Source organism: Entelurus aequoreus, linkage group LG24, assembly GCF_033978785.1.
Source record: "Entelurus aequoreus isolate RoL-2023_Sb linkage group LG24, RoL_Eaeq_v1.1, whole genome shotgun sequence".
NCBI classification, from domain to species: Eukaryota; Metazoa; Chordata; class Actinopteri; order Syngnathiformes; family Syngnathidae; genus Entelurus; species Entelurus aequoreus.
In genome coordinates this window covers 34,142,093-34,168,381 of record NC_084754.1, presented here as the reverse complement: position 1 = coordinate 34,168,381, position 26,289 = coordinate 34,142,093, and the positions used below count along the sequence as shown (strand labels likewise).

The window sequence follows — 26,289 nt, the reverse complement described above, 5'->3', positions numbered from 1 at the left end:
GATTATCCAAAAAAAATAGTGCTCAATACCGTGGTAGAGCGTAATATGTATGTGTGGGAAAAAATCTCAAGACTATTTCATCTCTACACGCCTGTTTCATGAGGGTTTCCTCAATCATCTCCTGATGATTGAGGAAACCCTCATGAAACAGGCCTGTAGAGATGAAATAGTCTTGTGATTTTTTCCCATATATATATATATATATATATATATATATATATATATATATATATATATATATATATATATATATATATATATATATATATATATATATATATATATACACATTATATACAATATATATATACACACAGTATATACAATATATATATATGTATATGTGTATGTATATGTATGTATGTATATGTGTATATATATATATATATATATATATATATATATATATATATATATATATATATATATATATATATATATATATATATATATATATATATATACATATATATATATATATATATACACAGACATGCACCTGGGGATAAGTTGATTGGCAACACCAAATTGGCCCTAGTGTGTGAGTGTGAATGTTGTCTGTCTATCTGTGTTGGCCCTACGATGAGGTGGCGACTTGTCCAGGGTGTACCCCGCCTTCTGCCCGATTGTAGCTGAGATAGGCTCCAGCACCCCCCGCGACCCCGAAGGGAATAAGCGGTAGAAAATGGATGGATGGATGAATATACATACATACATATACATACACATATACATATATATATATATTGTATATACTGTGTATATATATATATATATATTGTATATACTGTGTATATATATATATATATATATATATATATATATATATATATATATATATATATATATATATATATATATATATATATATATATATATATATATTAAAATTAAAGTACCAATGATTGTCACACACACACAAGGTGTGGCGGAATTATTCTCTGCATTTGACCCATCACCGTTGATCACCCCCTGGGAGGTGAGGCGAGCAGTGAGCAGCAGCGGTGGCCACGCCCCGGAATAATTTTTGGTGATTTAAACCCCAATTCCAACCCTTGATGCTGAATGTCAAGCAGGGAGGCAGTGGGTCCCATTTTTATAGTCTTTGGTATGACTCGGCCGGGGTTTGAACTCACAACCTACCGATCTTAGGGCGGACACTCTAACCACTATGCATATTTATATATCTCTCGACCTACAGTACAATGGATTAGTTTTAGCATCTTCAATGTACAAAATGATCAAAAGTGGTCCCCTCGCGTCCTTTAATTTGTTTGTAAGCGACCCTCGATGGAAGCTTTGGACACCCCGGTGTAAGCAGTCATGTGTCAGTCGGTGTAAGCAGTCATGTGTCAGTCGGTGTAAGCAGTCATGTGTCAGTCGATGGAAGCTTTGGCCACCCCGGTGTAAGCAGTCATGTGTCAGTCGGTGTAAGCAGTCATGTGTCAGTCGCTCTGTTGTGTCAGAGCACAAGTCATCCCCAGCCGATTGACTTGTATAGTTTGAGTAAGTGTTTAAACCCCACCAAGTCCAGCTTTAACTCCAACAGTCAAGACAAACCTTACTACACAACTTGAACATTAGATATGACACATCATTTAATAATAGCTTCATATATTCTTCTTTCTCCACAGCATGTCGTCTTTACGATTAAGTTTGTAGTCGCCTGGATGATTACTGACGTTCCCGCCGATGTGAAGTTTCGGGTGAAGAGGGAGCGCTACCTGGTCCAGGAGTATCTCCACCGCTACGAAGTGGACAAGCTGAAGAATCAACTCAACCAAATAAACGGCTTGCCCACAAATGAGGTTTTGCCAGAGAGTCTCTAGCCCAAAAAGCTGTAGCTCACTCAGCTAGATGTTCAACAGGAGACCACAGTGTGGCATGCCTGCTTCAGGTCCATTTGACCATCCCCTTTTTTGCTGTTTTTCATGACTCACACACACAGAGCCTTTACGAAGGAGCCTAAAGGTCTACTCAGTCATCAGCTACCTGCTCTAAGCATGTTGAAACCTACAACACTTGAATATACCTTTATATGTATGGCCTGTGCTGTAATTGACAATTATCACATTTTTGCTGTATGGAAGAAAAGCCATGTACTTCAGAACTATTTATTTTAAAAAGACCAGATACCTTAATGTATGTCACTCATTAGTGTATGTGCGGCTGGATAAATGACTCCCAAAATATTTAGCCAGATTTGACATTAATGGCCCATTCTACTAAAGGTTTGCGTGTACTTAAACACGTGCAAACTTGATATCACACGCGAAGCTGATCTACTAAACGTCTGCGTATAGGATTACGTCTCTTAAATTAGTAGAATAAGGAGCACAATCCATTTAGTGTATCTGGCTTCATGAATATGCAGAATATACGCTGATCACCACAACGCCAAAAATACTGGGAGGAGAAGGTGCAAATATAATTATTCAAGACGAGCAATGTGACTATCAAGGCTGATCGCTGTTCTGCTGGCACTGTTTTGCCTCGTTATTTAGCACGTCTGAAAAGTATGCAAACATTACGCAAACGTCTGTGAGAAAAGAGGTGCAAAGACAATAGACAGTGAATGCTCCGCCCTAAGTATGTATGTCAAAAATATTTGGACTGTCAGAAATAAAAATATTAGAAATATTGTTCATTCAGCAATATCACTTTATAAATGTATAGCTGCTGGATGACTTAAGGGGCTGATTAAAACAGATTTAATGATGCGTTTGAGTGTCTGCTGGCGTTTTTTAATGCCATTAGTTTTTTCATTTAGGAAATATATTATTATACTCTCCTATATGAAAAAACGTCTTTCAATAAGCATTTACTTGCATTTTGGATCATTCCAGACTTGTGAACGTGCTTTTGTTGTGATGGTCCACTGAGCACAATAACATGAGTGTGGAGGGTACAGAATGCCAGTAGGACACGCAAAACCTGCATTTAAATAAGGCGCTTTGAACCACTTTTTAAGAGTGCGCACAGTCTTTGTAGATCACACGCAACACGCCCTCTAGTAGTACACGCAATTTTATAGTTTGCACACATTGTTTAGTGAGTGGTATTTAGATCATAGTAGATCAGGCCCTTACTCCGTTAATGTGCACAAATATACAACCCATGCCAGCTTTTATATCTATGTGTTGGTTCAATTTACAGTGCATCCGGAAAGTATTCACAGCGCTTCACTTTTTCAACATTTTGTTATGTTAGTTTTATTTCAAAATTTAATAATTATATTTTGTCCTCAAAATTCCACAGACATTCCCCATAATAACAATGTGATTTATTTATCTATTTTTTATTTAGCAAATGTATTGAAAAGTAAAACAACTCCAAAAAAAAAAAAATCACATGTACGTAAGTATTCACAGCATTTACTCAATAGTCTGTTGATGCACCTTTGGCAGCAATTATGGCCTAGAGTCTTTTTGGATACCTATCTTTGTGCAGTTTCACCCATTCCTCTTTGCAGCACCTCTCAAGCTCCACAGGTTGGATGGGAAGCGTTGGTTTTTATTCAGGATGTCTCTGTACGCCACTGTATTCATCTTTCCCTCTATTTTGAGTAGTCTACCAGTTCCTGTTGCTGAACAACATCCCCACAGCATGATGCTGCCACCACCGTGCTTCACTGTAGGGATGGTATTGGCCTGGTGATGAGCGGTGTCTGGTTTCCTCCAAACATGATGCCTGGCATTCATGCCAAAAAGTTCAATCTTTGTCTTATCAGACCAAAGAATTTTGATTCTCATTGTCTGAGAGTCTTTCAGGTGCCTTGTAGCAGATTTTTACAAAGAAATGGCTTGTGTCTGGCCACTATACCATACAAGCCTGATTGGTGGATTACTGCAGAGATGGTTGTCCTTCTGTCATGTTGTCCTCTCTCCACAGAAGAATGCTGTAGCTCTGACAAAGTGACCATTGAGTTGTTGGTTAGACTAAGATGAATGCAACAATGTACAGAGACATCCTGAATGACAACCAACACTTCCCATCCAACCTGATGGAGCTTGAGAGGTGCTGCAAAAAAGGAATGGGCTAAACTGCCCAAAGATAGGTGAGCCAAACTTGTGGCATAGTATTCAAAAAGACTTGAGGCTGTAATTGCTGCCAAAGGTGCTACAACAATGTATTGAGCAAACGCTGTGAATACTTGTGTGTTTTTTTAATTGGATTAAATTTGCAAGCATTTCATTAAAAACTGTTTCACATTGTCATTATGGGCTATATTGTCTGTAGAATTTTGAGGACAAACATGAATTTATTCCATTTTGGAATAAGACTAACATAAAATGTGAAAATGAGTGAAGCGCTGTGAATACTTTCCGGATGCACTGTATCCAATTGAATATACTGTATGTCAAGTTGTAGGTGTAGGGCAAAACTATTGTCTAACTCAGTGGTTGTTAAACTTGTTGGAGATACCGAACCCCACCACTTTCATATGCGCTTTAGTGAAAAATAAAATGTTTAGTTTTTTTCAAATTCAAGACAAGAATTATACATTTTTATACTGGTACACAAAATGAAGCGTGCATGAACATCACTTTGTTCAAAGAACAAAACCAACACAGTGCATAAACTCACAACAAATGACACATCTGCAAATCAGATGGACAATTAGAAGGAACACAGTTTGGGGGTATCCATAATACGTCGATAGGGAGAAGTTGTTATTTACACGATGAGTGGAGGGTGTCTTGACCTCCGCGGTGGAGGCTCCGCTGAACCCCTGAGGCCGACTCACCGAACCCCTAGGGTTGGATCGAACCCAGGTTAAGAACCACTGGTCTAACTATAAGAAACTGAAAATAGTGCCTTTAAATAGCTCAATGCCTTTTTTTAGTCTGCCGCTATTATCACGGTGTTTTTTTCCCCCCTGGCACCGACGGGTCATCTAAGCACCGACAGTTGACAAGTGAAAGCTCTGAGAGCAAAGAGATTCTTATTTAATGCTCTTCTGTTTAGCAACATGTCGGAGCTAATGAAAGCTGCTCGCCCTTTTACTCCACAACTTCAACATTACACATCAGCCATGTGCAGGGAAGGAAACATATATGCTTTTTAATTGTTTTTTTAATTTAATTTGCACAATGCACTTGATAAAAACCAAGTCTAAAGCATGCCAGTCAAGCTGTTGTCATGACGACACAGCATCTACTAGAGTGTTTTGTAGCAGCAATGTGACAATCTGTTCTTTGTGGGATGAGGAGTTTCACGGTTTTTGTACTATGAAGGATATTTTAATTTTATAAGGCTAAACAGAACAAAGTATTTAAAATGTATGATTTATTTAGTCAGTAAATCATATAATGTTTATTATCTGTTGAATTATTTACATGGTATATACCTGATTTTTTTTTTTACAGTGTTAGCAAACAAAGTGAACCTATTTGCAATATAGTCATTTGGTTTTGTATTTTGTCATCATTTCCTGTAAATATGACAATAAAGTACAGTCCAACTTGTGTCAAGTGTTGCTTGTGTCGATTCTCAAATGTACTAGCTGAGGACATTGGTACACGCCAACATTCACACAACAGATGGCTGAGAGGATGCTGATTACTATTCAGTGTTTTCTCACACTGAGGGTGTGGTTTGCACCCAAATATGTTGGCATCGCTTTCTTACCTGGCACACAAACACATGGTAGGTTGGCTGTTTACCTACATTCTGAACACTTCACTGGTCATCCATATTTGTTCCTCCACAGACTACGGCCACTATCCACTACTTCAGGCCATAATGTTGCAGCCAGGTGTTCCTCTGCTGCCTGTTGTGAGTACATCCTCATCCTGAGCATTAGCAGTACAGCTACCTGTCCTATCCCTCAATACAAGAGCTGTAACAAAAAGTGGTCCTTTACCAATCGAGTGAGACATGCTTGGCCATAGACAACCAAACGTTAGCCTCAGGGCGTCTTTATGAGACCCACAATTGTCCTAAATGTGCCCAAAGTGACAATCAACACCACTCAAGTACTTTGTGAGCAGGAAATCAGTCATTTTTGTGAATGTTTCTGCATGCCTAGACAAAATATTTCCTGTTTAAAAAAGCAGCCTGGGGTCAAACTTAAGGACCGGGGTCTACAGGGTTTTCCAAGCCAAGGACACCCTTCCACCACCCAAACTGATGGAGAGATGGACACTTTACTTCAGGGGTGTCCAAAGTGTGGCCCACAGCAACAGCATATTGATCAAATCAAATCAAATCAAAAAATGGTAAAAATGTAAGCAAAAAGACAAAGTAATGAGAAAAAGTGGAAATGTTGATACTAATAATTAATAACACGCTTTGTAATTTACAACGCAATGTTTTGTGTTTAAATATAAATATTTATTTTTAGCTCTTTTTTAAAAAAACATCAAATTGGACTCTTTTCAGTATGCGGCCCTCGGTGGAAAAATGATACCGTATTTCCTTGAATAGCCGCAGGGGCGTTAATTAATTTAAAACCTCCTGTCACTCCTGCGTTTACCGGAAACCGGCGGGATGGCCGTGCATGCGGTAATTATTTTAAAACCTCTTCTCACTCCGGCGTTTACCAAAAGGAATCCATAAAATTTAGGGGTGCGCTTTGAGTGTGATGTAAGCATACCATCATGAAAAGCACATTTAATTAAAAAAAAACGTTATTATGGTCTTACCTGTACTTATAAATGGAGTCCATTTGCAGCTCCTTCTGACCAAAAGCATCGATAACTTGTTTATAGAAGTCTTCCTTATTTTCTTTCTTCAGTTTTAAAAGTCTCTGTTTCGATGGAGATATTCCTTTAATTATTACCTCCTGCTTCCATTGAAAGTCCAGTTTAGAAAACTGTTTTATTTTAGATACCGGTATGTAATCCTCCATGTTAAAAGGGGGGAAAAAAATCTCTTGCTGCGTGTGTTCACTTCTTCTGCAGTACCGGAAGTCGCAAGAAGGATCACTAGCGCGGCAGCGCCCTCTACCACCAGGAGGCGGGAGTCATTTAATGACTTATACACTATTTCACACACGCAGCTACGGTATATTAATAAAACATAGCTGCTTACTGTTCTCTTTAGCATACTGTACCGGTATTCAATAGCTTGGACCTTAAATCCTACTGAATAGCTCTTTATCTTTTTCCTTTGTGCGATTGTAAACTACTGAAAGCAGCTTCCTCCATTTTGAAAATGAGGACAGATGCGTCACTCGTGACGTAACGAATTTGACCCGGTGGAAGTTCTAGCCATATGCGAAATATTTTGCGAAACGAGTTTGACCTGGTGAAAATTATAGACATGCGATAATAAAATTAATATTTTGCGAAACGAATTTGATCCAGCTTCAATAATAAACCGGCGATAAGGCCAAGCATGCGTTAATTATTTTGAGAAACGAGTTTGACCCGGCAGTAATTCTAGACGTGCGAATACTAGATTCCCTGCGCCAATTCAAGGAAATACTGTATATACTGAATGAATTGTGTTTTAAATTAAACTATTTCTAAGGTACGTTGCTATTGTGCAATACTAAGATATTCAAATAATACAGTATAGTGATGCTAATCGCTAGCTGGAAACAAGTGCAATAATGGTCCGATATTTAGATTTTTTTAATTCAAAAGTGTTTTACCTGGAAATGTCAATTGAGAACAGCTTTTCATGGTGCATTGATGACCTGGCAGAGGCCCCATGATAATTGCTAGCTGGGAGCTAGCACTGCTAATCGCTAGCTGGCAACTATAGCACTAATATCTAGCTATTTTAAATGCTAACGTAAATATAAAATAATTTATTTGTGTTTTTATTTGAACAAAGCTACTATGTGGTGTAAATAAAAATAGGAAAATAATAAGCACAGGCAACACAGTGGAGGTGCATCTGTTTAGGTTAGAAGACTTGCATGTTGGTATGTCACATTTTTTCTTTATTTGTTTATTCATTTATTTGACAGGGACGGTGTACATGAGAGCTGGGCAAATATTTTGACTCGGGGGCCACATTGAGAGAAAAAAATGTGTCTGGGGGGCCAATGTGTATAAATTGTATGTACACATTTATATGTAAAAATGCGCTGTACAATATGTGTGTTTGGGTCCCTTTTTTTCAGATATAAATGTCCGATATAGTTCTAAAAACGTTATAACAACTTAAAAAAAACAGAACGGAATTTGACAGTTTTTTACTGAATGGGACACCCAAAATGTACATGAAAATAAAGAAAGTGGGATTTACAATATTAACTATGAACAATAAAACACGGAATATTAACGTATGAACGTCGCTCCTCTTTTACTTGTCAGACCAGCTCCTCCACAGACATATTTTACAATCAAGCAAAACACAACAAAAATTAAAAAAACTGCAAAATATGAATGCAAAGTGTAATAAACACCTATACAATATGATATATTATCACGTAAAAATCTGCTTCCGCATCTGTTTCTGACACACGCGTTTGGGGCTGGCTGCTCTGAAAACAAACCCCGCCCACTCTGCTTTGTTCCTTGTCTGAGCTGCTGTGACGTAGATTACCGTAAGAACTCGTATAATACCCAAAAGCGCAGATTTCAACCATTTAAATCCTTTCTATAGTTCAAGACTTCCGGTCATTTAAAAACAGCACTGCACATCATAATGGGGGCTACAGTTTGTATGTTAAAGGTCTAAAAACATTCTGCAGAACGTCCGGCGGGCCGTATTGAAAATCATAACGGTACATGTACCAGAATAAACCAGAAGGCTATTTAACATCCGTTGTCCCTGGACCGATGTTAAAAATGGTCCAACTAAAAGCAATGTTTACAAAACAAAAGATCATAAAAAAGTGCAATGAGCTACAGTTGCAAATAACATCATTATAATATCATATCATTAAATTTCAATGGACATCAGAAATCTAAATACAAAAAAAGAAGTAGGATTATTCAGTTAATCTCAAATACAATTCAGACATACAATTAGTCTTGACATGTCTGACTTGATAGCAACCATGATTTTAGAGGATTTTTTCAATATTGTGAGAGGCTAACTCTCTAATGTGCCCCGTGGACTATGTTCCACTCCTGGGATGATCTCACAAAGAAGGATGTGCCTCGTGGACTATGTGCCTCGTGGACTATGTTCAACTCCTGGGATGATCTGACAAAGAAGGCGCTCTGGCTGAAGGAAGACTTTCTTAGTGGAAGCACAAAGTCCTCGCAGCCATCCCTCTGGTTACACCATGTGTGGTGTTGCAAACTGCCTTTGTGGAGATCAAATAAACCATGAAATGACCTTATAGATTAGAGAGATATGTGAGTATTTAATGACATTTTCCCAATTTAGAAGGTGGTGATTTTGTAATATGGTGAAATATTTGTGGTTTTGTGTCTAGTATTTGTTATTGTTTGTTTGTATAATGATTCTAATGGTTTTAGTAAGGTTTTGTGTGCCGTGCGGTTAAGCAGTATGTAAAATGTGACAGGACCATCCAATGCATAAATAGTTTTGCTGACTGAAAAGGTAAGTTGGATCTAATGATCCGGTAATTTGCCCAAGTTGTATTTTACTGTATTTATTTTGACACTATACATTGATATTACATATTTTACACTGTAGAAAAATCTCACTACACACCATGACTTGTTGTGATGTATACGGTTGCACAGTATACGCAGATATGTACCTTCCACTATCTCGTGGGGGCAGTTAACTGCTACGTCCCTTGCTAGCCGTCATTTGCCTAAATCGATGAAATAGTAAATACAAATCTTTGGACCAGTGGTTGGGAATAACCACAGTACTTTAGATTGTGCTGGGGCACCTAATGTTCTATCTATAATAATCTTACAAGGAGTCTTTTACACAGCATGCAATGGTCTAATGCAAATATTCTCCAACTGTGGTATGTGTACCAATAGTGGTACGCCAAAGATTTGATTCATTATTTAAGTACAGTGTTTTATTTTCCTATATTCAAACACTGTGTTACTCTTCAAACGGTGTGTAAAGTTACAGTGGCCAAAGATATTAAATATACTTTTTAAATAAAACGTATGTCTTGTTTTAAATTAATACTTTGGCCTACTATGCTACTGTATTTTAATGTTGGTCATTATGGTGGTACTTGAAGATCCAAGTGTTTTTTGAGCTGCTCCTTGGTGAAAAAAGTTTGGTCTAACATTTATTTATATCACACCAACTAATATAAAATATGACTTAGTGCAAGCTAATAAGAGCAGACATAACACGATAACCACGTTTAGAATCTCATCAAGGAACAGTTATTGTCATGGCCAAATATCTGATACATTCTACAATCACACTCATGCAATATCCTTGCGCTCTTTGCTTTTTTATTTAATAACTTTTTTTTACGGAGGCCCCTAAATCAAATCATGCAGGAGGCCACTTCGATATTTTCACACTGTAAATGTTTGTATTGTACATTCACAGCAAGTTACCGGCTCGTAACTGCATTACTTCCACAATAATGTTTACAGTATTTTACTGCAAGGCAGGGCCATTCAACTACATAATAAAGAGGGCCACAGTTTCAAGAGCCCAAGGACTTAGGGGCCGGACATCAAAATGTGGATTTTGTTGAGGCTTAATGTTCCTTTTGAATTATTATCCTCCCTTAATTTTATTTCTTGACACTTTTTCCTTCATTTAGGTTTGTAAGATTGAAAATATAAACATAAAATAAACCTAACAAAAGTATAACATTCATTTTGCATTTCACATGAATAAAATAGAAGATTTATCCATCCATCCATTTTTTTTACCGCTTATTCCCTTTGGGGTCGCAGGGGGATAGAAGATTTAGTGTTAATATATTCATACAATAAACTGCAAATGTTTACACATTTAGAGATTACACAACATTCACACACCAAACATTGCACACACTGTATAGGACTTCCATCCATTTTCTACTGCTAGTCCTATTATCAAAGGTAAATCTAAGCTGTGGCGTTGTCGCCCTCTACTGGTCAATATTAGCACGACATGTATTAAATGAGGTTTGATCGGCAGAGTTACTCAACTTACTCTCAGATAAAAAAAACAACACGACCATGAATATAAAAGACATCACAAAGTCAGCAATTTCAATACAAAACAAACTGAATATATTTATCTATTTACAAATGTTTGACCCAGTTTCGTGTTGAAGCTTACATGATGGGATTTCTACCTTGTTGCTGCTTTTCTGGATCAATGTGTCTGCCGCTTAAAAGGTCTGCCAGGAAACAAAGACTCGAGCACTTGCTCAGGGTACAACATTCATACTTTGTTGTCCAGTTGTTTTTAAAAGTCACATTTTTGCAATATATTTCGATTTTTTTGTCCAGTGTTGAATGAGTAGTCTTCTTCTACTCACCCACTACTGCTTCACTGTGACACAGATGCTTCGCTGTTGCCCCCTGTGGGTTGGCAGGAGTACTGCATACATGATCAACCCTAGTTCTAATGGTTTCATCAAGCCTATTTGGGTGATGTTCGGCGGGCCAAATGAAAAGCTATGGCGGGCTGGATGTGGCCTGTGGGCCGCCACTTGAATAGGCTTGATGTAAGGTCTAAAACATCTTCACAGCAATATATGGTTCATTACAATAACTCAACTTCACAATTGTATTTTTTAGTTCATTACATTAAAATTACAAATACTTGCTGTCACTTCACAAATATATTTTATAGTTAACAGTGGAACCTCGATTTACAAACCTCTATTTGCAAACTTTTTGGTTTATGAACTAGATCAAGCCAAATATCCCTGTGTGTGTGAGCCATGTCTCTGTGTACGAACCTTCCACTCAGTCATTTTGTTTAAGTAAGTAAACAAAAAAGACTATTTGCGATGAGTAAGCAGCCTTTGTACCACAGCAAGTTTTAATTGTGATGAAACCAGACTTTACTGGGAAAAAAATGCCAAAGCAAACTTATTTCACAGCAGTGAGAAGAGCGTTCAGCACCTTTTTCAAGACACACGCGTCCCTCGTTAGCTACTCCTTGGCCAATGTTAATGTACATTAAGTGGATTTTACTTTTTCTTAAATGTTTATTATTGTAGCAATATGGTTGTTAAAGTTATGGATTTTGGGATTTTTGATTGTTTTTTAGGGCCCCCTAGTGACTTCTGTTTGCATGTTGGCGGAGCAGCACATCCAGCATCGTTCTTCTTGTTTTGGCTTGTTAATAAAGAGAAAGTTAATCCATTGTTATGTTTGTGTGATATACATACTATATAGCACTTTATATTGCGTTCAAAGTGTACGAACCTTCACTCATTGAACTGTATGTATGAGGTCACAGTGTCCGTATACTCGTCCAGATTGTTCGTGGCCGCTCCAATTGCCTCCCAGTCTGTCGTTTCCCAGCAAGCACGCAACTCGTCCACAGACTCGGCGGTGAAACACTTAATGTTCCTCATAACAGGTTTAGCCAGTTTCAGTCTCTGTCTGTATGATTAAGATTTAATAGTTAAAACAAATTTACATTATTGCAATTAGTTGATAAAACATTTTCCTTTACAATTATAAAAGCTTTTTACAAAAATCTACTACTCTGCTTGCATGTCAGCAGACTGGGGTAGATCCTGCTGAAATCTATGTATTCCATGAATAGAGAATAGTTTTGAATCGGGAAAAAATCGTGTTTTAAATCGAGAATCGTGTTGAATTGAGAAAAAAATCGATTTTGAATCGAATCGTGGGACACCCAAAGATTCACAGCTCTAATATGTATATATATATATACAGTATATATATACAATGTATATATATACATATATATATCGCGCACTAATTGACTGAAAGAGCACACACTTGCCTCTACGGCGCGAGCGCGATGATGTCACGTTATCAATGGGAAAATGCACAATATGATTTGCCTGAGTGGCTAGGAGACACCGAGAGTAACAAGCGGTAGAAAATGGATTAGAAAGGACAGATTTTTTAAAAATCCATCCATCCATCCATTTTCTACCGCTTGTCCCTTTCGGGGTCGCGGGGGCTGCTGGAGCCTATCTCAGCTGCATTCGGGCGGAAGGCGGGGTACACCAGAGGTGTGGACTCGAGTCACATGACTTGGACTCGAGTCAGACTCGAGTCATGAATTTGATGACTTTAGACTCGACTTGACAAAATGTAAAGAGACTTGCAACTCGACTTAGACTTTAACATCAATGACTTGTGACTTCACTTGGACTTGAGCCTTTTGACTTGACATGACTTGCTACTTTCCCCAAAACCTAAAGCTTAAAAAGTTATTTGGGAGCGCTCCGTTGCTTTCATTTTGTACGTGTCTGTCCATCAGCGTGTGTGCTGCGTGTCAGTACAACAGCCAATCAAATTAGATCTACATTGTTTTCATCACACAGCATTCAGCCAATCAAATTGCAGGACAACCAATGAACAAGAGTTGTCAAACAACGCGCCAGTGAGAAAGATTTATACCAAAGTTGGTTTCGTTCGGGTATAAAAACTACGACTTGGTCAACAAAAAACGAATTGCCGTATGCAAATCACGCAGTTCGAATATTACAGACGGAGACGCAACAACTTCCAACTTCGTTCAACATTTGAAGTTGCACAAAGAAGGGTAAGTTTTGAATGTAAGCTAACGTTTATTGGCTAAGTAACATGACTTTTATATGCTGTGTAGTTAAATCAGTGAGGCTGTAAACTCACTGCTAACGTCATAACCATAGACATCTTATAAGTAGACGCAGCACGAGCGCTACTGCCTACTGGCGCAGACGAGACGCGGGGCCGCCATCTTGGAGTGGTGATCCGCTCCACTCAGTGCAATTCATTTGGCAGGAGCAATGAACTGTCAGCGCATTTAATTCATTTTACCTCACTGAATAGTGATACCACTCATTTTCACGCGCTTTTTTGTCATACGTGTAGCTATGATAACGGACACATGTTTTATTATTCATAGTTTGCTTAACAGTAATATAATATTCTTATATGCTATAAGTGACCAGACGTCCGAGATCAAAACTGGGAATATAGGCCCAGAGAAGGGGGAAAAAAACGGTCAGCTATTTTTAAGTTGAAGAAACAATATGATTATGTTACATATACATGCGTATATCCTACATAAACAATGTATGAATACATTAGATATCTATATATCGTATAGACTGTATCTCTGTTGCTGCAGCAGCAGAGAGTTTATTCTGTCTTGACACTTTGTATTGATATTTTGTATTACATTCTTCCCTTAAATGATAATGTTTACAGTGATTGTTATATATGTATTTTTTATGTATGTCACTTTGGATAAAAGCGTCTGCCAAATACTTAAACATATATAAACACCTGAAACTCTTTATATCAGCTAAAACCACCAATCTCTTTCACTGGATTCAGAATAAAACCAAATGCTGTCTTACCCAACAATGTTAGTATTTGAATATTGTTACTTGAAGACTTATTCCTGGTTACAGTTATACTGTTAAGAAAGTATTGTCTTATATTTTGCCTAAAATGAGAATGCATCATAATCAGTGGCGGCTGGTGAATTTTGTTTTAGGTGGGGCTGAAAGTTTGTAAACCAAACCCCTGTAGGGGTGTCATCCTCCCCCAGAAGATTTCTTTGTGATTTTCACATACAAATATTGAAGATCTTTGCTCCTTCTCAACTCTGTGGTAATGTTATTTTCATAAAATACAACCAATAGTACATTAATGTTAAATCTTACTTGTGAAAAGTAATCCCCCGATTCCTATTTTCAACAGTCCGCTCATTTGAGCAGGAAAACGCTGAACACCAGCCCGGCATCTTTGTTTTCTACCTGTCAACTGTCAGTTTAGGCTGCTCGCCGGCTCCTCATCACTACTTCAAGATGCAATTTGCTTGCGTCACAGCAACCAATACTGCGTCTACTTATACGATGTCTATGGTTATAACATCATTTCAAACACAGCAATATGTTGCGTCCACTGCAGTTTGCTACCTTATTCATACTTTTTGTCAAGTGATTTTTTTAAGCAGGGTTGCATGAGGTACCTATACTTAACGTTACGTTAGTCAATGTATCACACACAGTAACGTAACATTAGACGGCGGTCAGCAGCACCGCGTATTTTAGCCACCTACAAAAAGACAAACATAGTCAAATGAAGGTCAGTTAAAATGTATACTATATTAAGAATATGTGTACATATTGCATAGGGCCCTGACATCTAAAAAGTACAACTTTGTTCATTGTTATGTTCATGTATTTCTTATGTTTTTCATGTGTACGCACACATAAACACACATACAGTATGAGATGAGATCAATGAGATAAGGTAAGAACAGAATACAAACTGCTGTGGAACTAGTTACAATGCAATATGCCATGGAAATACAATGTTAACACTTTTGTACAAATAAGTACAGTTACACTTGTTTTTGCAAATGTCTTTATTCTGTAAAGGAATGAGTTAAATGTTTAAAATTGTTTAAACTATTAAAATGACTGGTTAATAGTGCTATTATGAATTGCAATGTCAGTACTATTTTTTTTTCATGCTATTTCAAATGCACTTGTTTTAATAAATAAATACAGCGGTTTAAAAGCATACTCAATCTGTGTAAAAATATTAGTCTGTGGTTAAAAGGACTTGAAAGGACTCGAAACTCAAAATGCAGGACTTGTGACTTGACTTGAGACTTTCCAGTCTTGACTTTGGACTTGACTCGGGACTTGCCTGTCTTGACTCGGGACTTGACTCGAGACTTGAGGGCAAAGACTTGAGACTTACTTGTGACTTGCAAAGCAATGACTTGGTCCCACCTCTGGGGTACACCCTTGACAAGTCGCCACCTCATCGCAGGGCCAACACAGACAGACAGACAACATTCACACACTAGGGCCAATTTAGTGTTGCCAATCAACCTATCCCCAGGTGCATGTCTTTGGAGGTGGGAGGGGCCTATCCCCAGGTGCATGTCTTTGGAGGTGGGAGGGGCCTATCCCCAGGTGCATGTCTTTGGAGGTGGGAGGGGCCTATCCCCAGGTGCATGTCTTTGGAGGTGGGAGGGGCCTATCCCCAGGTGCTTGTCTTTGGAGGTGGGAGGAAGCCGGAGTACCCGGAGGGAACCCACACAAAAATAATAATTAAAAAAAACATTTTTTTGTTTTTGTTTTTTTTTTAACTTGGGACTTCCCGCAGGCGGGCCGGATCTGTCCCGTGGACCGTAGTTTGGGGACCCCTGGTCTATATTTTCAATGTAGTAAAAAGATCAACAAAAAATGTGTGTTGTTGAGGTTGTTAGTATTAGTTTTAACCATTTGAGCTTTTTCTTCATTGTTGAATTTCATTGTGACATTGTGACAATAAACACGCCGAGGCTGCTAAAAGGAGCCAGCAGTATTTCAAACACATTCTACTTTCACACAGAGAATGATTCAAATACATTCTACTTTCACACAGAGAATGATTCAAATACATTCTACTTTCACACAGAGAAGGATTCAAATACATTCTACTTTCACACAGAGAAGGATTCAAATACATTCTACTTTCACACAGAGAATGATTCAAATACATTCTACTTTCACACAGAGAATGATTCAAATACATTCTACTTTCACACAGAGAAGGATTCAAATACATTCTACTTTCACACAGAGAATGATTCAAACACATTCTACTTTCACACAGAGAATGATTCAAATACATTCTACTTTCACACAGAGAAGGATTCAAATACATTCTACTTTCACACAGAAAATGATTCAGTGACCCCACAAGTTGAATGTGCGCTGCTCCATGCCTGCCTGGCATCTCATTAGTTGCTGCGGGTTTTGCAGTCTGACGGCTTGAGGATGTTTGCTTGAGTATGTCTTCAGTTGTGTAAGTGGAGGGTGAGAATAATGCGTGAGGAATCGAACACGAGGGGGCGGAGCTACAGACAGGTGGACCTCTGCTGTCCGTGGTGCTGAAACCTCATTTCACTCCTCAACCTCCTCTCACCTCTTTTCGTTCTCTTGTCAAATCCTTGACAACTTTACAACATCTTTTTTTTTCTTTTCTTTTTTTCTATATCATCGAGTGGATCTTAAAGATGCGTGGATTAAGACTGCGCAAGGCAAAAGCGGACTTACTGGAGCGCTGCTTTGTGACTGTGGGCGCAGTCTTCTCCCACTGAGCGTCCTCCTACTCCATCTTCTTCTTCTTCCAGGGTCCATTGGATGCTGAAAGGAACTTGAATTTTTTGGATTTGATGAACAATATGCACATAGTTGCATTTCTTCCAGTAGTCGCCTAGAGATCAATCCCCGATATGGAGGCTGGCAATCAGAGGGCTCTCCCTACCTCTAAAGAGGGTTTCAAGCAAATAGCAGGGAAGGCTCTGGGAAGTCTGTACAGGTAAGAACCTTTCTTATTATTTATGCAATTATTTGGAAGCATCATTTGACATATTTATTCCATGTATAATATATTTAGGTGTTAAATGGGAGAGCACACAGTGGTCCGAATATTTAAGGATCACATATTTCCCATGAGAATGCCCCCCCCCCACCCCCCTCCTTCTACCACCAGCAGCTGTGCGTGTTTTTAATAATGAATGAAACACGAGCAGTCGTGACACAAAGTCTGCATGATATCTTCACGCGATTTCTGTAATAATACCAAAAATATTTGTTCTGAATGAGCTGTAAGCACGTTTAAGCATCTAATACATAGGTGTTTCAACGAAATATGTGCAGAAAAATATATTTTTTATTACAACAAATGTAATGCGTGACTAATATATGAATATAAATAAGTGGGAAACAAAAACGTGACTGAAAAGGTGTGTGTGGGGGGGATTCGATCCTATGCTTGCAGGCCTGCATTTTCACTACACTGCTTAATAGCTTCTTTTTTTAAATATGTATTTTTAAAGTGTATTCCGTTCACATTTTAGTGCTCTATTTTTAAATAAATGTTTAAAAAAAAAAAAAAAAACTGCATTGATGGTGATGTTGCTGCAATGCGGTATGAAGGTCATTGCTTTTCTTTTGGGGAAAAATACCTGAAAATTGTAAATACAACGAAAAAAACGTTCCAAGATTGATCCAAGTGAAATTCTTGAAATAGTTCAAGATTTTTTTTCGTCGTAAATAAATGCATACCGTACATGAAAAAGGATATTTGGTGAAATGCGTGGGCCACGCAGGCGGTTGGAGAAGAAGCAGCAGCAGACAGGCGAGGCCATCGAGCTGACGGAGGACGGGAGGCCCCTGGCCGAGCAGGGCCGCAGGGGGCCCCTGTGCGACTGCACGTGTTTCGGGCTCCCTCGCCGGTACATCATCGCGATGCTGAGCGGCCTCGGCTTCTGCATCTCCTTCGGCATCCGCTGCAATCTGGGCGTGGCCATCGTCAGCATGGTCAACAACCACACCGTCCACCAGAACGGAAAGATCATCATTTTAGAGGTGCGTAAACTCCTGGCTTCACTTTGGAGACACACGTTCGATTCCCAAGCAGTCCCTGTTTGTTTTTGACAGAAAGCTAAATTTAACTGGGATCCTGAGACTGTGGGGATGATCCATGGCTCCTTCTTCTGGGGCTACATTGTCACCCAAATTCCAGGAGGGTACATTTCCTCCAGACTGGCTGCCAACAGGTAATTAACTCACCTCCAACACATTAACAAGTTGTTGCTCAGAAACATGGGCATATCTTTGTAAACAGTATGTTATTTTGTTTGAAAAAATACATGAAAATAATTTCAATATCATTGAAAAAGCTACTTTACTTTGAACATATTTCCTGAGCCTCATTCATTTTGAAAACGTATTTACTTTTTATATGTTTCAAATCTTAACACATTTAAACCAACAAAAATGTTTGTGAGTTTCTATCATTCGATAAAAGGGACAAGCGGTAGAAATAGATGTATGGATGGATTAGATAAAAGGCCATGTATAATATGTATTTTTCTAAAAATCAGTAGATTTACGGTATAGAAAAAAACACAAAAAAAACTGATATCAGTTTGTTTTTTTTGCATTTACAGAACTGAATTTACATTATTGCTGTTAAAATAATGACCGTAGATTTTATTGTAAAAACTGGTAGCTCAGTCGCAATAATTTTACTGTAAAAATGTCACTAGCTGTAAATACAGTTAGTTATGCACTGTAAAAAAAAAAAAACATCACCTTACAGTAATGCACTGTAAAAACAACCACTGTCAATTTCACGGTAAAAAAACCAAAACAACAAATGGCAGCTCAGTCGTCAGAATTTTTACCGTAAAAGTAATAGTGGTTCTGTTTTATATTTACTCTATGAAATGAGACTTTATATTTTATTGTAAAAAAAAAAAAAACAGTGGCACCATTTTTTGCAATGTACAGTAAAAAAAAATGACCATAGATTTTAGAGTAAAACAAATTGGCAGCTTATTCAGTAGAATTTTACCAAACAGTGCTAACATTTTCCATTTACAGTAATGCACTGTAAAAACAATGACAGTAGATTTTACAATTGAAAAAAGGAAAGAAGCTCAGTCACTAGAATTTTACCGTAAAACCAACAGTGGCACCGTTTTTTTTTTTCATTTACAGTAATGCACTGTAAAAACAATGAACATAGCTTTTACAGTAAACATTTTTAAATAAAAGTAGCTTCAATCATTTTACAGTAAAAACAAAGGCCATACATGTATAATATGGCCCTAGACTGTATTTAAAAAAAGTCAGTAGATTTACTGAAAAAAACAAAAAACTGCAGCACTGTTATGTTTCTTTCCATTTACGGACCTGAATTTACATTATCACTGTGAAAACAATTCAATCAATCAATCAATCAATCAATCAATCAATGTTTATTTATATAGCCCTAAATTACCGTAGATTTTACGGTAAAAACTGGTAGCTCAGTCGTAATACTTTTACTGTAAAAATGGTACCATTTAGAGTTAGTTATGCACTGGAAAAGAAAGTATTGTCTTTCAATTTACAGTAATGCACTGTAAAACTGTTGATTTTATGGTACAAAACTGGCAGCTCACGTATCAGAATTTTACTGTAAAATAATTTTAGTGTATAATCTTATTGTAAAAAAACAGTGGCACCATTTATTGCAATGTACAGTAAAAAAAATGACAATAGATTTTAGATTTAAAAAAAATTGGCAGCTTATTCACTAGAATTTAACCGTAGAAATAACAGTGCTAAAATTTTCCATTTACAGTAGTGCACTGTAAAAACAATGACCATAGCTTTTACGGTAAAAAAAAAGAAAAGAAAAGTAGCTCAGTCACAATAAGATTACAGTAAAAATAACAGTGGCACTGTTTTTTTCCATTTACAGTAATGCACTGTAAAAACAATGACCGTAGATTTTACAATTGAATAAAAAAGGAAGCTCAGTCACTAGAATTTTACTGTAAAAATAACAGTGCTAACACTTCCCATTTACAGTAATGCACTGTAAAAACAATGACCATAGATTTTACAATTGGAAAAAAAAAGGAAGCTCAGTCATTAGAATTTTACCGTAAAACTAACAGTGGCACTGTTTTTTTTCCATTTACAGTAATGCACTGTCAGAATAAGAAGAAGCTATTTAATGTCAGGACAACAATCATATTCAGTTCAGCCAGCAGAATGTTAACGTCAAAATAACAATGGTATCCTTTTTCACTTAGCGTAAAAACCACAGTCATTTTTACTGTAAAAATTCTGGTGATTGAGCTGCCATTTTTTAACTGTTAATTAAAAAAAAAACATTGTTTTCTACAGTGGAGAAGCCACAAAAATAAACATGGTTACATTGAGACTGACATGATTATCTTTGTAAAGACATGTATATATGCAGGTGTGCAATTCCTTGCAATAAAAGAGGAAGTGAAGTCATGTTTATAGAGGGAAACGCTTCACCAAAACTCCCATCTGATAGAATGTTTGCTGTTGCCCGCCAGGCCGGCCTCCTCGTGTTAATGAGCTCCCATGGGAGACACCATGTCCAATCCTTTATGTTCACATGTCGGCATGGCGACCGCACATTAGCCAAAGCCTTGTGTGAAATGTGGCTGCGGGTAATAATGAGGATTTCCATCCATGATTTCAACAACTCATTCAATGAAGGGACAATTGGGGGAGAGCAACAGTAACGTTGCAGGGTGAAAGATGGCGGACAGAAGATTGGGAAGCTGATCAAGTGTAGCTAACAGGATAATGATGAGCACGGCTCATTTAGAGGAGCAATTGGAGAATGCAACATCAAACAAGGAGTCTTGTGTCAGAAAAAAGATGAAGATGTTTGAGGAGCATCATTATGTTGTCAAGTCAGCTCGGTCCATCAGACACCTTCTGTGAGGTGAGCATCCAATTAGGTCGGATTGGTGCTCTTATTTTCAAGTTTTTTTTTAATTAGTGGAACCTCCATACTTTACCATAACAATGTCAAATGAATTAATCGGTTCCCAAGTCAAACCGTCACCATTGTGAACCGTACCTGCAAGATTTGATGTTTGTAGCTGTCATTCAAGTGTGAAAATAAGTTAAGCACTGTAATGTAAATACATGAACTATACAACACTCTTTAACTAAACACATGCTTTTAAAGTATCATTTTAAATGATGTATTTTAAAGTAAAGTTCAAGTACCAATGATTGTCTCACACACACGAGGTGTGGCGAAATTATTCTCTGCATCACCCTTGATCACCCCCTGGGAGGTGAGGGGAGCAGTGAGCAGCAGCGGCTGCCGCGCCCAGGAATCATTTTTGGTGATTTAACCCCCAATTCCAAGCCTTGATGCTGAGTGCCAAGCAGGGAGGTAACGGGTCCCATTTTTATAGTCTTTGGTATGACTCGGCCGGGGTTTGAACTCACGACCTACCCATCTCAGGGCGGACACTCTAACCACAAGGCCACTGAGCGTTTTTATATTTATATAAACATTTGTATTTATATAATAACAAGTAAGAATAAAAAGCACAATTGAAAATTATATAATTCTCCTTTAATTAATTTGCTATTTATGGTTAGATCTAGATCTAGATTTATGGTTAAATAATCAAATGTAAATACTTGTTCTTATGCTTTCTGAGCTCACTATGTTCTCTGCTCGTTGTACATATCCTACCAAGTCACACCTACTGTACACTGTTTCAATGTCCATTTCTCAGATGATGACTGAAGTGCTGATATCAACCAAACCTAATAATGTAAATAATTCAATGTATATACTCTGATGATTAACTTCTGTGATGACTGTATTATGATGATAGTATATATTTGTACCATGAATTGATTAACGTGGACCCCGACTTAAACAAGTTGAAAAACGTATTCGGGTGTTACCATTTTGTGGTCAATTGTACGGAATATGTATTGTACTATGCAATCTACTAATAAAAGTTTTAATCAATCAATCAAGCCTTTTCTTTCTATCATAATGCAATATTATCAAATGATTTATTACAATACAAACAAAAGTAAAAGGCCCAACTTTAATGATGAATGCAGAAAGCTTTATAAATGACAATAACTGTCATGCAAGTGTAAAAAGAAGTAACAGTCGTTCCTCATTTATCGCTGTTAATTGGTTCCGCGATAAATAGATTTTCGCAATGTAGGACGCATTAATTATAAATCAAATATTTTCAGGACTAGAGCATGAGAAAACTACCTTCTAAATACGTTTTTACACATTATGAGAGCCCTCTAGACGTGAAACAACACCATTTAGTCACCTTTGCACTCCTTTAATCCAATAGAGTAATGCTGCCTGAGGCTGGGCCAATCAGTGGCCACATTACTGGACAGCATGATCTGATTGCTTTGGTCTCCCCTAGTGTCCAACACAACCTAGTCATGTTACTTTTTACTTTATTCAGGTCATTTCATGCTTGAGAACGCTAATTTAGGACCAAAAAAAATTGTAGAGTACTCTTAAAAAATTTTAAAAAGTGTTGAGAAAAAAAAGCCGTTTTTTAATTGTACTTTTTTATCATAATACAATTTTATCAAATGATTTGTTATCATGAAAACACCTTTGTTTGTGACACAATTGTATCTTAAACAGGCCCAACTTGAATAATGAATGCCATGAACTGTTATGCAAGTGTAAAAATAAGTGAATCACTAACATAGCATGCGATTTTAAACAAGTAAATACTTTTAGAAGTGTGAGTCAATCCTTTAGGGCGGGGGTCGGCAACCCGCGGCTCTAGAGCCGCATGCGGCTCTTTAGCGCCGCCCTAGTGGCTCTCTGGAGATTTTTCAAAAATGTATGAAGAATGGAAAAAGATGAGGGGAAAAAAAAATCGATTTTTTTGTTTTAGTATGGTTTCTGTAGGAGGACAAACATGACACAAACCTCCCTAATTGTTATAAATCACACTGTTTATATTAAACATGCTTCACTGATTCGAGTATTTGGCGAGCGCCGTTTTGTCCTACTCATTTTGGCGGTCCTTGAACTCACCGTATAGTTTGTTTCCATGTATAACTTTCTCCGACTTTCTAGGACGTGTTTTATGCCACTTCTTTTTCTGTCTCATTTTGTCCACCACACTTTTAACGTTGTGCATGAGTGCACAAAGGTGAGTTTTGATGTTATTGACTTGTGTGGAGTGCTAATAGGACATATTTGGTCACTGCATGACTGCAAGCTAATCGATGCTAACATGCTATTTAGGCTAGCGATATGTACATATTGCATCATTATGCCTCATTTGTAGCTATATTTGAGGTCATTTAGTTTCCTTTAAGTCCTCTTAATTAAATTTATATCCAATGACACATGTAATATGGCTTTTATTTTTTTGCGGCTCCAGACAGATTTGTTTTTGTATTTTTGCTCCAATATGGCTCTTTCAACATTTTGGGTTGCCGACCCCTGCTTTAGGGCGTTCAAACAGACAAGTTTCAGTGTTGTAAATTTGACGTGCTTGATGATGATGTTGTCATGTTTCTGCAGGGTTTTCGGCGCCGCCATCGTATTGACATCCACCCTCAACATGTTCATCCCCTCCGCCGCCCGCTCCCACTATGGGTGCGTCATCTTCGTGAGGATATTGCAAGGCTTGGTGGAGGTATTGATGCACACTTTACCCTCACATCTTGACCTTTTTGGCGTAGCCCCGAAACAACAGCGAGCGTAAAAGCCCTGCCCGTGAAGAGGGTGCTGACATTTTGTGTTTAATCACGTTTTTTCCTCCTATTTGTCTCCATTATGGATGGATCCTCTCACCATCATGCATACAGTTGTCATGCGGGCAATACACACAGCGTGAATAGCAGGACATATGTGGCGTCCTGCTCCTAAACACTTGATGCAGGCATCCCAATAGAACGTTTCACATGCTATTAGAGACTGAAGGTTACGTTCTTTTGTTATTTGTTTGGCAGCATACTGTCGCTTCAATGGCGCCTCGTGACCATGAGACAAGAATACGCCTGTGCCCAGCACACATGCACGTAACACTGCAAAAAAAAAATCCGCATTTCAGCCCATCTCCCTTTGCAAGCCCCAGTAATTTGTATCTACAATAGTTGATTGTATGCCACTTAGCCACTAATGAAGATTTAATGATTTTTTTCCATCAAGTGGCAGTCTGTTTGAATTTGCACTATTAGTCTGCATTAGAGAGGTCAGCTACCAAAGTGTCACTCTGTTTGTTTTCAATTACAATTTGTCTATTTGCACACTCACACGGTTGCGATATTTTACATTACGCTTAATCGTGAGCGGTCTCTTGCCTCTTTTAAAGTCCGATTTTTAACAAGAGTATATGGGAATAATTATGCAGGGATAAAGTGGCAATTGGCAGAATTTCAGGTTTATCCAGTAAGGAAACCTAAATCTTACTAAACACAGCTTGCAGTGTTCCTTAAAAAAATAGGCTATAAACTTTATAGTTCAGTTATTATATTACAGTAAAATATAATTACCAAGTATGTGCCGATCGATCAGTCTCCGATTAGTTTCGTGAAAAAGTATGCAATTGGCCAATCTTTTATGACCGAAAAGCGGCTAGTAGCTAATTTTGTGTCTCTATACAGAGTGTGAAGCTGCTCCCCTAAACTAATAAAACAAATCACCTCCATTACAGCAAATAAACTGCATTTCTTAGTATCTTAAGTATCATTATCAAGTATTATTATAACTGGAGGACAAGGCTCAACATGTTACAAGCTGAGAGCAAGCCAGGAGAAATATTAAGGTTAAGGGTAGTATCGATCAATATATGATCAACACTAGAGTTATCATATCAATAGTTTTAGTTTCTCAATATCATTTTTGTTGTTGTTGTTTTTGTTAATGTTTACGAACTCAGGAGGACTTAGAGGGCAAAAACCAAATGAATTGAAAAAGTGGTAGATGGTATTTTTTTGTTTTGTTAAGCTATTGTGTACTATTGACTTTGTTTTGCTCAACCAATTGTATGTAATAAAAGAGAATAAGGAACTGATTTAATATTGTGTTGATACTGTTAAACTGTCAATAGCACTCACCATGAAAGCATACAAATGTAGACTTCACACATGTGATCGGTATTGGTAACGACCAATCTCAGTCATGGATGATCGGTATCAGAATCAACAGCATCACACCTTCATCAAGACATCCCCAATATTTACAGTTAAAATCCACTTCAGTTGAGAATTATTATTATACGTTTACATAGAGATATACATATTGTTTCATTTGATTGAGTACTCATCTTTAATATTGGATAATTGATGCAAAACTGTAAAATAAACTGTGCTACTTAGCTTCAACCAGCAGAGGCGCTGTTGATTCAGTCTCATCTGGTGTGTTGTCAAAAGAAGAACAATACAACATAAGCTATGGGAAGTTGAGATGCTAAAATATACAATTTTCTGATAATATTATACAAAAACGACAGGATAATCGTTAATTTTCCCGGTCCAATTGTCCATCTATAGTTTTCATGCATGCTAGCTTATTACATAACTGAATGTTGATTATAGTTGGTATATTTTCTAAAATAACACACATTTTCCAGTTATTTTCCGTTAGTTTACATTATTAGTTTCCAGAAATTTGCCAGCGATGCCCTACACTGTGCAAAACCCCACAAATAAAATAGCATTCTATATTTTGATCCAGAAGGCCAGGCCAGCACAGAATTCATGAAAAATAAATCAGTACAATAAACATTGCAATACAAGTTTATGTACACTGAACAAAAATATAAACACAACACTTATGTTTTTGCTCCTATTTTTCATGAGTTGAACTCAAAGATCTAAAACGTTTACTATACACACAAAATATATTTTCCTCTCAAATATTGTTAACCAATCAGTCTAAATCTGTGTTAGTGAGCATTTCCTCTTTGCCAAAATATTCCATCCCACCTCAC

At 37.5% G+C, this 26,289-nt stretch overlaps 2 protein-coding genes across 2 annotated transcripts in view; both read left to right on the top strand.

Moving 5' to 3' along the window:
- ano5a (anoctamin 5a) overlaps window positions 1-5,463 on the top strand; it is a 55,563-nt gene extending 50,100 nt beyond the window's left edge. The window contains exon 22 of the mRNA XM_062036063.1: window positions 1,635-5,463. Within this exon, the coding sequence (XP_061892047.1) occupies window positions 1,635-1,829 (195 nt within the window). The 3' untranslated portion in view covers window positions 1,830-5,463. The remainder of the gene's footprint in view (window positions 1-1,634) is intronic.
- Window positions 5,464-16,791: 11,328 nt separating this feature from the next.
- Window positions 16,792-26,289, top strand: part of slc17a6a (solute carrier family 17 member 6a) — a 37,667-nt gene continuing 28,169 nt past the window's right edge. Inside the window, exons 1-4 of the mRNA XM_062035579.1 lie at window positions 16,792-17,321; window positions 18,115-18,373; window positions 18,446-18,564; window positions 23,877-23,991. Of these exons, the coding sequence (XP_061891563.1) occupies window positions 17,236-17,321; window positions 18,115-18,373; window positions 18,446-18,564; window positions 23,877-23,991 (579 nt within the window). The 5' untranslated portion in view covers window positions 16,792-17,235. The remainder of the gene's footprint in view (window positions 17,322-18,114; window positions 18,374-18,445; window positions 18,565-23,876; window positions 23,992-26,289) is intronic.